This window comes from Bactrocera dorsalis, chromosome 2, assembly GCF_023373825.1.
Source record: "Bactrocera dorsalis isolate Fly_Bdor chromosome 2, ASM2337382v1, whole genome shotgun sequence".
NCBI lineage: Eukaryota > Metazoa > Arthropoda > Insecta > Diptera > Tephritidae > Bactrocera > Bactrocera dorsalis.
This window is the reverse complement of record NC_064304.1, coordinates 18514608-18528729: the sequence shown is the minus strand read 5'-3', so window position 1 is coordinate 18528729 and position 14122 is coordinate 18514608. Positions and strand designations below refer to the sequence as shown.

Sequence of the window (14122 nt, the reverse complement as noted above, 5' to 3'; positions counted from 1 at the left end):
TGAGCGACACTGCTGATTTGTATTATTGCGCTTTCAAATAAACTACGCTTGCGATTATAAAATACGAAATAAACATAAATTCGGTAAATAGCGGCACACGAACACACTCGCACACACACACTACAGTCAACAATGAGCACAAGCGGCAAGCCCAACGCAGCAACATGAACGTGGTTGCTATTGTTGCTATTGTGTAGGTGCATGTATGTATATTTTGGGTTGTGTGTGTGTGCGCGTGTACAAGAGTGCCGCCAAAAATGTTGATTTTATTATGATGAAATTACAAACGGCAACACTGGCGCGATTGGCATAATTTAAAGCGCTTCTACACATGCATATATGTTTATTAGGGTGGGCCTTATTTTCCACATTGAAGCTTTCAATTTTGCTGTTGTAATAATTATATCTGATAAACAAGCTTCTTACATTAAATCGTGTCTGAATTAAATGTTTTTTCTTCTCGTTTTTCCATGACATATTTTGCATACAATTTTTTATTTCGAAAACAAGTAAACCTTTGAAGAAAAGTTAGTCTACATAATTCAAAATTGTACTCTACAAAAATATATATTTCATTTTCCCATTAAAATAATCATTTAAAAGTTATAGGCATCCAACATTGTACATCATTTGAGCATTCATTTAGTATGCCATGGCGTATGAGTAACATACAACGTGTAAGGCAATTCTATGTGAGTACTTATATGTACATTATTTGTAGGAAACAACTAAAACTTCAGGGACTTAAGCAAAGAAAAATCAACTAGCAGACACCCTAATGTATATGTCAAGTGGCACATAGCGTTACGCTTCGCTGCAGCGTATAATTTAACGAAAAAAATTCAATTTAACAAATCCAAACAAATCACACAAGCGCGCAGTTTATTGTGTCGGCAAATGAGAGGCAATACAATACAGTGCAACACAGCGGTTTTGCGCACATTGAGCTTTTTGCCGGCACGAGCGCACATAACAATACACACACACACACACATCCAGCTATGTGCCGTTGTGCGTACGGGATTTGTTTGCGATACGGCCGCCTGCCGTTGTTAATACACGCACTTAAGCTTGTACGTTTGCGTAAGTATATGTAAGCAGTTGTGCAAACACACACATAAGTGCGTGCCGGTGTTGGTATGCGTGTGTTCGTGTGTGCGCACGCTTGGTGGTGTCGCATTAAATGTGCTCGTTTGCTCTGGGCGTGTTTCAAAAGGATTGATAATGTTGATACAACGGCAGCGCAAACATTAAGTCATACCAAACTACTCTGCATACATTTGTATGTATGTATTCATTCGTTTGTGTGTGTGCGTAAGTTTTGCGTATATGAATTTAAACTTGGGATAATTTTTTGTTAGTTGCTCAATGCGCATAGTTTCCCTGCGGCATCGTAATGTCGAAATTATTGCACATTTTAAAATTTATTTTCGTTATTTATGGGTTAACGCAAACGGGCAAACCCAGGCTCACCAACAACAATACAGTATGTAAACAAATAGGCGCACAAGTGTGGCAGTCAAGCGAGGAAAGAAGGCTGTGAAGTTGTTAGTTTGAAAGTGCATTTTGTATAAACGATAATTCGTTAGTATAGTAAATGATTATTGTTATTAGTAGTCGGTATAGAAAAATGTTCTTAAACAAAATTTTCGAGCCGTAAAAATCAACATCAGTGGATGAAAAAAGAATTGTAAATGCCTTGATGCCATATTTTAAATAATTTTTTTTTGTTTTTAACCAATATTTTGATAAGTCCCTCGGGTACAGCCTGTATTCATCTTTAGTAGTAACAATATCTTTTTTTGGATTTGTATTTATTTTCAGCAGAAAAATCAGCCTTCCTGGCCTGGTGCTTGTTTGGAAAACTTTTTCCATAGTCGATATATCTTCAACAGATTTGGCACAGGTTATTGTCGAAGTTATCAGTGCAATCTTCCAAGAAATTATAAACTCTTAACTATAAATAAGACAGTGGAGGTCTTAAGCTCTATTTCTTCAATGTCGCCTAACAAACGGCGTTAGAGAAATTCTTAATAAATGTTTGCTCTATTTAGAATATTTGCAACATCAAGCGGCTGATCTCGTCGATAGCTTTTTTTTATTTTATGTTTCATTTTTAAATCGAAAAGCATTACCTTAAGACACTTGATCGCATAATCTTTAAAAAAAAAATTCTTGAACAACTTCAGCCTTTCAGAATACCTTTTTTTTACTCCAAAATATTCCTGCTTGGCTTCTCTCCAATAAAAATACAATAATTTGTTCAACGCCTACAAATTTGTTGCTGGTTTGTGGTGGATTTTCTCATGCCCATGCGAATTCATATAAACTGCTTTACAACTATGCTTTGTGTTGCTTTTATTTTCTGCTTACGCTTTTCGCTTTGTCGCGGTTAATTGTAAGCTTTGTTTAATTATCGCTGAAATTCATTTTATTGCAAATAACTTTGTGCGCATTAACAATTTAACAAAATAGCAAGCTGATTTCGAAAGTTACGCGTTTCCAAGTGGCATTTAAATTTATTGAGTAGTAAAGGCAGAGGTGGATGAAGTATATGTTGCGAAGAAAATTTAAACTCAATTTATATTGAAGTGTGTTATTTATTATAGTAGATGACACAGTTTGAAAATAAAAATGTAGAAGACATGCGACGCGTTTGAAATTTTGAACAACATTTTCATTTCCGTCAAAATAATCGCTTGAAAAGTTATAGAAAGAACACTTATTTCACAATAGGAGTCATTTTGAATTTTTAAGATAATTGAAAAACAGTTTTTGAAGCAGTGAGGCATGTGGTGGTTACTTAACAGAGAAGTCTCAATATAAATATAAATTATTTTCGTGTTAATCCAAACAATAAATTTTGACAAAAACCCTGACTTAGGAAAAAAAGAAACAAAGATGTACGCGTTTAAGGCAAAAGGAGCTTTGTAAAAGGTTTACATTTGGTTGTTGTTAGGCTGCGAAAATTCCATTTTTGATTAGATAGAAAAACTGGCTGGTTATTATATGGAGAACTAGGTATATGTAGGACAATAAAACAGAAGAAGAAAGTTTGTCTATAGAGAAAATGCAGAAAAAATTGTTATTTAACGGATAATTTGACTCCAACTAATCACTCATGCTAATTTGAAAATGTTATTTTGAGAAAAACGAGTTAAAGTTAAACCGATGGAGCTATTTGGACTAAGCAGCCAAATTTTAGAAGTCTGTAAATTACAACTATTTAAAATAACGATTTAAGATATTAGTACGTAAATTTTAAAATTACAACCCAGCGAAATATGAAAGAGGAGAAAATATTTTTTTTTTTTTCAAAATAGGTGTGCGCCTTAAATACACCCTGTCGTATGAGTAACCATACAAGAATTATAAAGTACTTAATTATTATGATAAAAATTTTAAAAATGATTTATGATAAAAAAAAACAACTGAAAGAACTTTTACTTCAATTGCGCCGAAGCTTTAGTAAATACCCTTCACAAATACAAAATATTCAAAAGAATTTTATTTCACTCTTTCAAATTGTATGACAGCTATATGATATACTGATTCGATCTGAACAATTTCTTCGTAAATTGCATTGTGGCCTTAGAAAATAATACATGCTTAATTTTGTAAAGATATCTCGTCAAATGAGAAAGTTTTCCATGCAAAGCATTTAATGCCAAACATTTAGTTCGAATGGCAGCTATAAGCTATTGTGAGCCGATCTGAACAATTTCTTCGTAAATTGCACCATTATCTGAGATAATAATATGTGCAAAATTTGGTGAGAATATGTTTTCGAAAAAATAAGACTTTTATGCAAAAACTATATTCCGATCGTTCCGTTTGTATGGCAGCTATATGCTATAGTTGTCCGATTTCAGTGGTTCTGACAAATGAGTAGCTTCTTAGAGCCAAATTAATGTGTGGAAAATTTCAGATCGATATCTCAAAAATTGACGGGCTACTCCCGTATAGAGACAGCCAGACAGGTTATGCTGAGTATTTATATATAGTTTTTATAGCGTCTTTGATGTTTACTTCCAGGTGCTACATACAAATTAAATATTGTTGTAAATTAATTTTAATTTTCTGAAGCCATTGAAGATAAACATAAATTTAAATATTACTACCGGTAAAAAATTAAGAAAGTTATTTTAGAACAGTATTTAGTTATTTATTGCTGACTATTAGCTTCACTATTTGTATAGAGTAAATTAATTAAATAAAAAAAAAATAATAATAATAAAGATACTTGTAATTAACCAATGAATTATTTGTTTCCACTATTATTAATAAATATGTGATAAGCATTCACCTTTTCCCCCATGGCCTTATATATTTGTCATGGCGTATGAGTAACTTTCCACAGCAGCTTAATATAACCCAGTTAAATAGACAAAACTCTTTAATATGTAACAACAAAACAGTACCTCACCTGCACACCGGCTGTATGAGACTTTTATTTAAAGCTGTCAAAGCACAAAATGAACCACCAGGGCGTATAAGTAACCATTTCCACACAAAAACCCTTAAACGCAGAATCTGCTTTAAAGTACAAATAAATTCTAATGATTAAACTTTCTGCTGTAAAAATAAATGCTTTACGACTTCCTCGTGCCTTCATTCCATCCACCACAACGAACACTCCACCCACTTAACTAAAAGTAGCTGGCAAATATTTGTGCGCGCCCGCACACTTTTAATTCCAGTTTTTGTTTCAAAGCTGGCATTAAGTGCAGACAAATCCAATTCAACTGATACTCGTAAACCGACTCACTTACTCCATGTTGTATAAATATTTTCTTAGGAAATAAACCAATAAGACACCAACACACGCACACCCCCACACAACAGTCACTCACACTTATTGCTATATATAACTGTATATCAAGATAGAACTCTGCGCACCACTACTAACGCACATTTGTAGCATTTGTAGCACAGCTGACCTATTAGGGATTTGTTTTCAAAAGTGTACAGCAGCGTAGTCGAGCGATTCCCTTGCACTTGCGAGCAAAAGCAGCAGATAGCGAATGGCTGAGCGGATGTACAAGCTTAAATAAGCTTTGCGCAGCGTTGACAAGCATTAAAGTGTGCACTGAGGTACTCTGCGTATATACCTATATATGTGTGTTTGTGTTTGCGGCTGTGTGTCTGTCAACGCCAGCGCGCGATTGTGTGGAACGACAGGCAATAAGCAATGTGCCACACATCCCACTCAACGGCGGCCGCAAGAGGCGCGCAAATAAGCAAACAAACTGGCTGTGTCAGAGCGGCTGGAGGGGGACTGTGGTGGCAACGTACACCGCCAACGCCAATCATTAAAATGTGACAGCAAGCGATTGAAAGCAGCAGCAGCAGATCAGCGCAAAATGAGCAAAAGTAAGCAACGAATTCAATTGTTTATCATGTCGTAAAGGATATGCTCACACTTTGCTCAAGTTCGCGCTGCGCTGAAGTCGCTGTAAATAGTTGAAGTGTAGCTGAAAGAGTGTTCAGAATGGGAGAAAATTAAAATAGAGCTTAGAGCTATTTACGTCTGCTGGTCGATGGTGTTGCTTGATTGTAAGTTGTGGTAAAAATTTAATGAGCGCAAGTGCGCCAAAAGACCAGCTAACTGCGGTGTGATAGATTGAATTTAATGATAGCCGCTAGCTAGCTGAAAAAGGGTGTTATTGAACATATCTGCAGCATATTAAGTTTCTAAAGAAATATTATATGCTTTTCCATCACTTTGGAATTAAAGAAAATGCTAGCGATGAAGCATTCATAATTAAAGATGCAAACTGTATTTAATTGAGAAAAACCTTTTGATTTATGAATGTTATTAACTATGTAATTTTTTTGTGACTTTTAGTTTGATGTTGTATTCTTAATATTTAGGCTTTACAGATGTCTTATTGAAATATTTTCTTGTTGAAAATGTCTGACTTCATATAAAAACAGATCTACTGGTCACCAAGGTTAATCTTATTCCTTTACAGTGTCACTTTGTTATCGAAAATTAATGAATTTATTCGAAGTAAATAGTCTAATTAGTAAGCGAATTTAAAGTTTGTTCTATAATTTTGCTATGGCTAAGCTGAAGCTACTGAGATAATCGTTCTGTTTATCCACTAATAATGGGTAATTCAAAGAGGATTTATGTGGTAATAACTGCGTTTACTTCCCGTATACTGCCATTTTTGGTAATGTTACAACCATTTCTACATGAAATAAGCTCTATTTATATATTATTTGTTGAATGAAATGATAGAAAACATTTTTTTTTTTTGTGATAGATTCATTGTCTCCTAACTGGTTTCTAACCGATTAGTCCGACTACTTTTACTATTTAACTATTTTTTTTTTTTTTTTGGCCTTCTCCGTTGATGAAAAATGAAAAAGCTCTGTAGTTAAATATACTTATATTGTCGTTAGAATAGTCTACGGTCAGAAAAACATCAAAAGTTTACAAAACGAAAGGATTTTTTCAAGAAAAAATTGAATTTTTCCAAAAACTTTGATCGCTTTTACCTGTTTCGCAAAATCACAAAGATTCATTACGATATGCGACGGTGCATTATTGTAGTGCAAATATCAAGAGTTGTCGGCCTATAATTCTGGCCCAACAACAGCTTCAAGCGAACGCCGATTCATAATACATTCCTTGTTGACAGTATTGGCGGTCGGAAGGAATGTGGACTCTTCAATATCGATAATCAAGGAAACCTGTCAATATTACCTCGATGATTGACTTGCATTGACGTGGCTTTTTGGCCTCGGCTCACCTTTGTCATGATAAGCGGCCGAATGATCGCCTGTCTCCGACATCCTGTTAGTCGGAAAGCATTCTTTTACAGATGTTTAAGTGAATCTGTTTTTCGAAAAAATTTAGTGATTTTGAAACCATTCGTGCTTTCACTTTTCTTAGGCCCAAATGATCTTTCAAAATGGTTTTCAATGTTCCTTCCGATATTCTAATAATGTCAATAAAACCTTTGACTATTACGGACGGCCATCAAACGTGTTTCGTCGTGAACGCTTTGCCTCTTTGAATAATTTGTATCTTGCGACAAGCAATTATCACCGAAAGTTGAACATTTGGCATTTAACATTTATTAATTTATTTGACCTCCTTCGTTGAATAATTTCACTCATCGTAAAAATCGTCAAAAGCACTTTATATACTATAGAATGACTCGGTATAATAAACTTATCGAGATATGAAAAAACAATCTTTTTTTTTTTAATTTCGTCCTAGATGTATAGCGTAGATTCCTGATAATGATCTTCTCGTACTCAGGCATCTATTTCCACTCAAACAGTGATACGTCTATGCATCACGCCAATGATAAGCGAACAATTTTAGTGCTTTGAAAAATTATTTTAGCTATAAAATTTGTCTTGAGGTTAATTTGTCTGTTTGGTTATAATATAACAAGTTGAGTATATGAGTATATGAATAATTCTTTTGAGGCTATTTTGTCACAATGAAATTTAAAAAAAGAAATATGTGAATATATTTCGAGTTGGGATTGTATTTTATGTTTATCATTATGTGTTAATTGTTAGAAATTTTTCCTTTACTGCTATTAATTGCTTCAGTTTTTTAATATCAATATTTCATGCAGATTTCTGCTATACTGAAATCTAATAAAATGGCATCGTTGTAAAACTCTCACGATGTATTTTACCAGAGCATTTAACAAACAAATATAATAATATATGCATCATATAATAAAATAAAAAAATTAAAACAAAAAATTAAAAAACGTTAAAAAAATGAAATAAAATTAAATAAAAAAAATAATATAAAACAAAAAATAATAATATAAAATTAAACAAAATAAAGTAAAGAAATATTAAAATAAAGAAAATTAAAAAGAATAACATATTAGTAGCAGATATGTATAAGTCATTATTGATTATTAAAAGCTAATATTTTTTTTATAATGAAATGATTTAATGTTGGGGAAGTATGAAATTTATATATGAGACTTTAAATCAATAACGCCTGCTTAAGCTTATAATGTCAACAGTAACATAGGTATACATAATGACTTGGTGCCACATGACGTATGAGTAACATTTCGACCTAGTCGCTGGTTAGTCAACTTGAACCATTAGTTTAAGAAAAGTGAAATTATTTTTATCATAAAGACTATATAGCTCACATCAAATATATATCTTTTGTATTATATAATATTTACATACATATCACAATCATTTGAATATTTTTTCTAAAACCAGACAGGTGAGTTTGAGCATTGCAAAACATATGTATGTATATCCCCATTGCTACACATAGTTGCCAGAAAAAACTTAAATAACTTTCACATAGTTCGTTTTGTTTTAAATCTTTTGTGTCTTAAATGCACCTTACGTCTTTATCACCATTACTTGCCGCTCCTGCACCTTCTCAAATAAGTGTTGTACATTTTTTTCGTTTCATTTTCTATTGTAATTAAGTAAAAAGTGGATACAAAAGCAAAGTAATTGAGTTTCTAAAAAAACAACTATTACAAAAAAGCAAATCAGAGAAACAACAATTTGTAGAACGAAACGTTAGACAGCAAGGTAGCAAAACAAATTCTGCAAGCAATTAACAGAAACACGTTGCCAAATAAACAGTAGACGCCATCAATGTGTAGAAACAGCAAGCAAACGCAAATTATAAATTCATAGCAATATGAATATTGAGTGGCAAATAGCGCAATGTAAATTCTACTACATTTTATTTTCATATAAAAAACAAACTAAGAAAAGAATTTAAAGCAACTATAACTTACAAACACCACAGCAATTAGTTACAAACAGCAAAGTTTAATTACAACCAAAAAACAAAAACAAAAAAAAACTGATAATAATTAAAAGCAAAAAAGAACTAAAAACTCAACTTGAACCATTCCTTCCTTCCTTCCTTACATTCATACATTGCAGTCAGAATAATGGGCATGGACGATAAATTGCATCTGAAAATGTTCGAAGATAATTTGGCGCTCATTGATACGCCGCTCATAGCATCAGCGACGAGCACCCACTACCCGGGCACGGTGTCCACCTCACTGCACACGCTGCACGGCATACTCTTGTACCCGTTCAATGTGAGCGACTTCCAGCCGCGGCACACAGCGACCGCCGGCCACGAGTCCAGCGCATTGGATGTCATCGACACCGGCAACTCGTACGGCTACGAATCGGGCAATGGACACAGCAGCGGCGGCGCACACGGTCACAGTCATAGCGGTGGCGGCGTTTACTATCAAAGTATGTGTAAATGTTTAACTAACCAAAACAAAGCAAACAAAAAGTATGAAATAGCGTAACAGTGCGTGGTAAGAAGTAAAGAGAGAAGAGAAACGAAAATGTACGCTAAAAAGTATGCAACAAAAATCGAAAAATAATAGCACGAAGTAGGGCAGTAAGCGATTAGGGTTTAGCTGGAGTGAATTATTAGCGAAAACGCTTGCTTTGTTGTGCTATTAATGTTTTTGTAGGTGTGTGTGTGCGTATGCGGTGGATGCGTGTGAGCTTAGTTTAGCGCTATAGCATTATAATAGGTACGAGTATATGGTTAAAAGAAGCAGCGTAGAAAAGTGGCGGCGCCATTTAATGAAAAATGAAAAAAAAAAATAAAAATAAAATAATCAAAAAATGAATTTGTGTTATTATGCAATGTACAAAGTGTTTAATTCACAAAGTCTCTTTATTTTTATTATTTTTAATTTTTTACATTTTTTAATTTTTTTTTTTCAAATATATGACCAGCTTTAAACCCTGGCGTTATGCCAAAAACTATATATGTATATTTTTTAAATATTTCTTTTAAATGTTTCTTTAAAAATATTTTTTTTATATATATATATTTAAAAATATTTTTTGAACATTTTTTTTTTTTAATTTTTTAACTGAATACTTATTTACGATTCTTCCAAATAATTTTACTTTACGCCAACGCTTCTTATGTGACCAATGGCCACCATGTCCACGCAATACTCGACCAGTACTATTTTGTGTTGTGAGAAATATGCAAATCATTACAACAAAACGCAACAGCAAATACTCAAAAACAACAACAAGCAAACCGAATATGGCTGTAGCCCACAAAACTACTCCAAATGTCGACTAACCAAGCAATCAACACAGAAAAACTAGCGCATACAGAATTAGCTGAAAAATTAGAAATCTTGAAAATTTTAATACTTGCGAAAACGCTCGCAATGAAAATTTTAGCGCTTTGTCAATATGTTTTGTTTTTGTTTTTGTAAAATTTTACATTTTTTCAAAAAACTCAATTTGTTTCGATTTCGATTACATTTACAAATTTCTTCCTGTTCATTATTAAAACTATTTATAAACTTTAACTAAAATGAAAAAAAACCAAAAACAAAAAACAACAACATTTTTGTATTAAATAGCAAAAACTAATTAACAAAAAAAATGAAAATACAATTTTTCCAATTTTCGAATTTTGTTACATAAAAAAATTCAATTTTTTCCGCACTCTTACAAATTTTTTATTCTACGCACCGTTTTACAGCAACAAACATAAATTGCTAAAACAAAATTTATATACTACATATATATCTATATAAATATTTTAATATACAAACTATGAAATGGGAATTCCAATAATATTTTTCAAAATTTCATTGCAACTCCGTTACGTTCATTATTATGTTCATTCGTGTTCAACAAAAACAAAAAAATCAAAAAAAAAAAATTATTTACATACTTACATATGTATTTGTTACATTCCAAACGTCTCATGTTTCATACAATTAAGGCAATCAATGTTGCAACAACAACAACTATTTACAACTCAATCAATTCAAACTCAACTCAATCACTTTTATGCCAAATACATAACAACCATTCAATATTTTGGTTTCGTTTCATTTGATTTGATTTTTTGGTGCCGCTGCGTCACTCTAGTGTTTTATTTAGCTCCATTCAGCTGCCTCACCAGGCGCCGTTTCTCATGTGTGTACATAGCAAATACATGACTTTCATACTTTACATAATTGCCACATCGAACATTGGTGCATACACACATACTTATACATAAAAACAAGGAATTCAACAAGTTTTTGTCATTTGCTGCATTTTCATCGCCTTCAATTCTTCTCTTTTAAATTAATTGAAATTTTACTTTTAACCCCTCGCCATTATTGTTTTCTACTGCAAAAAATTTAATGCCAGTTTAATTTTGGTCCTTACCTTTTTGCTTTTCCCCCTCAATTATGTGTGTGTGTGTGTTGTTTATTTTGCGTGCTTATTTTTGATTTACGATATATTTTTCATTTAATGGTGTTTACTCACGGCGCAGTTAGCAGAAGGTTCTAGTTTCTGGCGGCTGCTGTACAAATTATAAAGCAAAAACAAATAAAAAACTATTATTTAAGATATGTACTATATATACATAATAACTTTAGTACCTGAGTACAGAAAGTACGACGAAATCCACTCAACAATCTTCATGGAAAATTTTGAAAGCCTTTTTAATGACAAAGTAGCGCACTAAATATACATTTATTTAAATGGCATCATTTATTTAAAATAACATGAAAATTTTAAGCGAATATATTATTTGATACTCAAACCAACGTCTGACACAAATTTAGTACACACCAAATACGTAAAAGAATATCTTTTTCTTAATGGCTAAAATATGTTCATAGGAAATCGCAATAGTAAAAATTTTCATTGAAAATTAGGAAAAACATTTCTCACCTCATATTCAAGTCGTCGCATTTCTTAACTTCATTCGGTGGACATAAATGCGTTTAAAAACATTTCCACAAAATTCCTGCGCCACTTTTACAACGCTACTACTTAAATCCCAAAAGTTGACTAACACACTGCTGTGTGTTCCAGTTGAATTTCAGGCCAAACTAACAAAATTAAAAAATATTTGTACGATATACCTTATATATTGTGACAAAAAAGTACCCGGAAATTGTAAATAAAACGGAAAATATTTAATTATTCATCAATATTTATTTTGTCGCCTTCAAAGTAAACCTCATCAGCTGTAATACACTTATGCCAACGATTTTCCCAATTCTCGAAACACTTTTCATAAGCACTTTTTGGAATGGCCTTCAAATCCTTCAGCGAATTTTGTTTTATCTCAGCGATAGACTGAAGATAAGTTCCACAGAATGGCAATTCCAGTTTGGGGAACAAGAAAAAATCACAGCGAGTAACATTCGGTGAATATGGTAGTTGATCGGTGGTATTCAATGCGTTTTTGGCCACAAATTCGGTCACAATAGGAGCTCAATGCGATGGTGCATTATCATCGTGTAAAATCCATGAATTCTTCTTCCACAATTCGGATCGTTTTCGACTAATGATCTCATGCAAACGTCTCAAATACGGCCAAAAAAAACTCCCCTGTGCCCTCCGAAACAAATTTATTATGCATCAAACCACCAAACAACGAGCATCAGCTTAATTTTTGATCGGTCTTGGCGTGTTTTGTTTGGTTTCGGTTCGTTTTTTTCCTCCATTACCATGATCATTGGCTTGTTTGCATGTCAAACTCATAAACTCATGTCTCGTTGGCAGTTATAATGCTCTCCATGAATGTGGGATCGGAATTCGCACGATCAAGCATGTCCAAAGAGACCTGTTTATGGTACTCTTTTTATAAAAAAAGTCAACTAAATAAATAAACAATTCGGGCTAACGAAACTTGTCTTCAACGATCTTTCGACCATCTCTGTAGGCTTTGTACTACTCGAAGGCTTGTATTTTTGATAAAACTGAATCACTGTAAGCCTTAGACCATCGCTTCGTAGAGCACCAAATGTGCGAGTAAGCCGTGCTGCACTTTATTGCATAGAATCCAATCTCTCCTTTGCATAATACCATTTTCTCTAATATACATAAAACTTAAGAATTTAGCCAGTAATTTTAGCTTTAAGAAAGCGCGACTAACAACTGTTTTAAGGCGTTTCCAATATGGGTATAATAATATATAACTTTCTTGGCCTATTCTGACACATTTTTTTATTTTGATAGAAGCTAGTGCAATTTTTTTGTATAGTGAAAGCTTAAAAGAAAACTCGCTTTCTTAGTGTTTTTAAAAGTTTGATAATATAGAGAGCTCGAATCAGTACATAAACGTAATTTTGGTAACCAGTAAAAGGTGTTATAAATCTGTGTGCCTTACAAACTAAAGATACTCAACTAAAACCTACCTTATAATAAAGCCTATACCGGTGTTAGAACCTTTAGCGACAACCTTGTAGTGCTTCTAGAAAAAATGGTGTGCAACTATATTCCCAAGAAACCATATAAAGAATAATTATGACAAATTTTATATTATTTTTATTTATTTTCTATATTCCCAAGAAACCATTTAAATATTAATTATAATAAACTTTTTTTTATTAATTTATTTCTTTTTTTTTCCTTGCAAATTGATGTTTTATTTGGATTTTTTTTTAATTTTTTTTGTATTTATTCTAATTAAATTCATATATACAATATTATTAAGTAAGTAGGTTAAGGCTGCCCACGTTTTATAAGCATTAACGGTTTTCTACGTGGTTAAACATGAACAGGATGTACGCTTTACTATGTGGAAAAAACAGGAAATAAACGGAATTGAATATTATTTTTTTTATATTTTTTGTGTAAAAAAAAAATATTAAGAATTTAATTATCTATAGGGAAACATTTTTCTGATTTGACATTTAAAAATTCAATGAAATAATTCCATAAAAATTTTGAATCAACTCCGAGACTTAAAAAGTTTGAAGAGCACCTTGCTTAATGAAAGTCAAAATGCCAAAGTAGTCTACCTAATCATAAAAAATATTGATGCGTATTGAAAGTAAAAGAGGAAGAGAGCTACATTTGCGGATTGCACCGTTACAATTCTTATATCGTATTCGTTCTTGAAGAGTATGTCACACTGACTCCTTTTACTTTACTTTTTATTTTATTTAAAATTTCAACTAATAAATTTCCTTAAGAACACAAGGAATTCTTTCTTCTTTTCAAGGAATATGTTACATAATACTGAAAGCTAGAAATAATTTGTTTATACTTAGCTTTCTTCCTTACCGCTTAAAGTTTCACATTTTTAAATTGCTAAGGAGAAGGTGGGCTTACTACATATGCTTTCTTTGTAGAA

General features: G+C 32.5%; 1 protein-coding gene across 4 annotated transcripts in view; it reads left to right on the top strand.

Annotated features, from left to right (window-relative positions):
• Positions 1 to 14122, top strand: part of LOC115066118 (uncharacterized) — a 271428-nt gene that overhangs the window by 218184 nt on the left and 39122 nt on the right. For 3 of the 4 annotated variants that reach the window (XM_049449527.1, XM_049449526.1, XM_049449528.1), the window contains one exon: positions 8914 to 9240. The exons of the other annotated variant lie outside the window; for it this stretch is intronic. In XM_049449527.1, coding sequence (XP_049305484.1) covers positions 8914 to 9240 — 327 coding nt within the window. The remainder of the gene's footprint in view (positions 1 to 8913; positions 9241 to 14122) is intronic. 4 annotated transcript variants of the gene reach the window in all.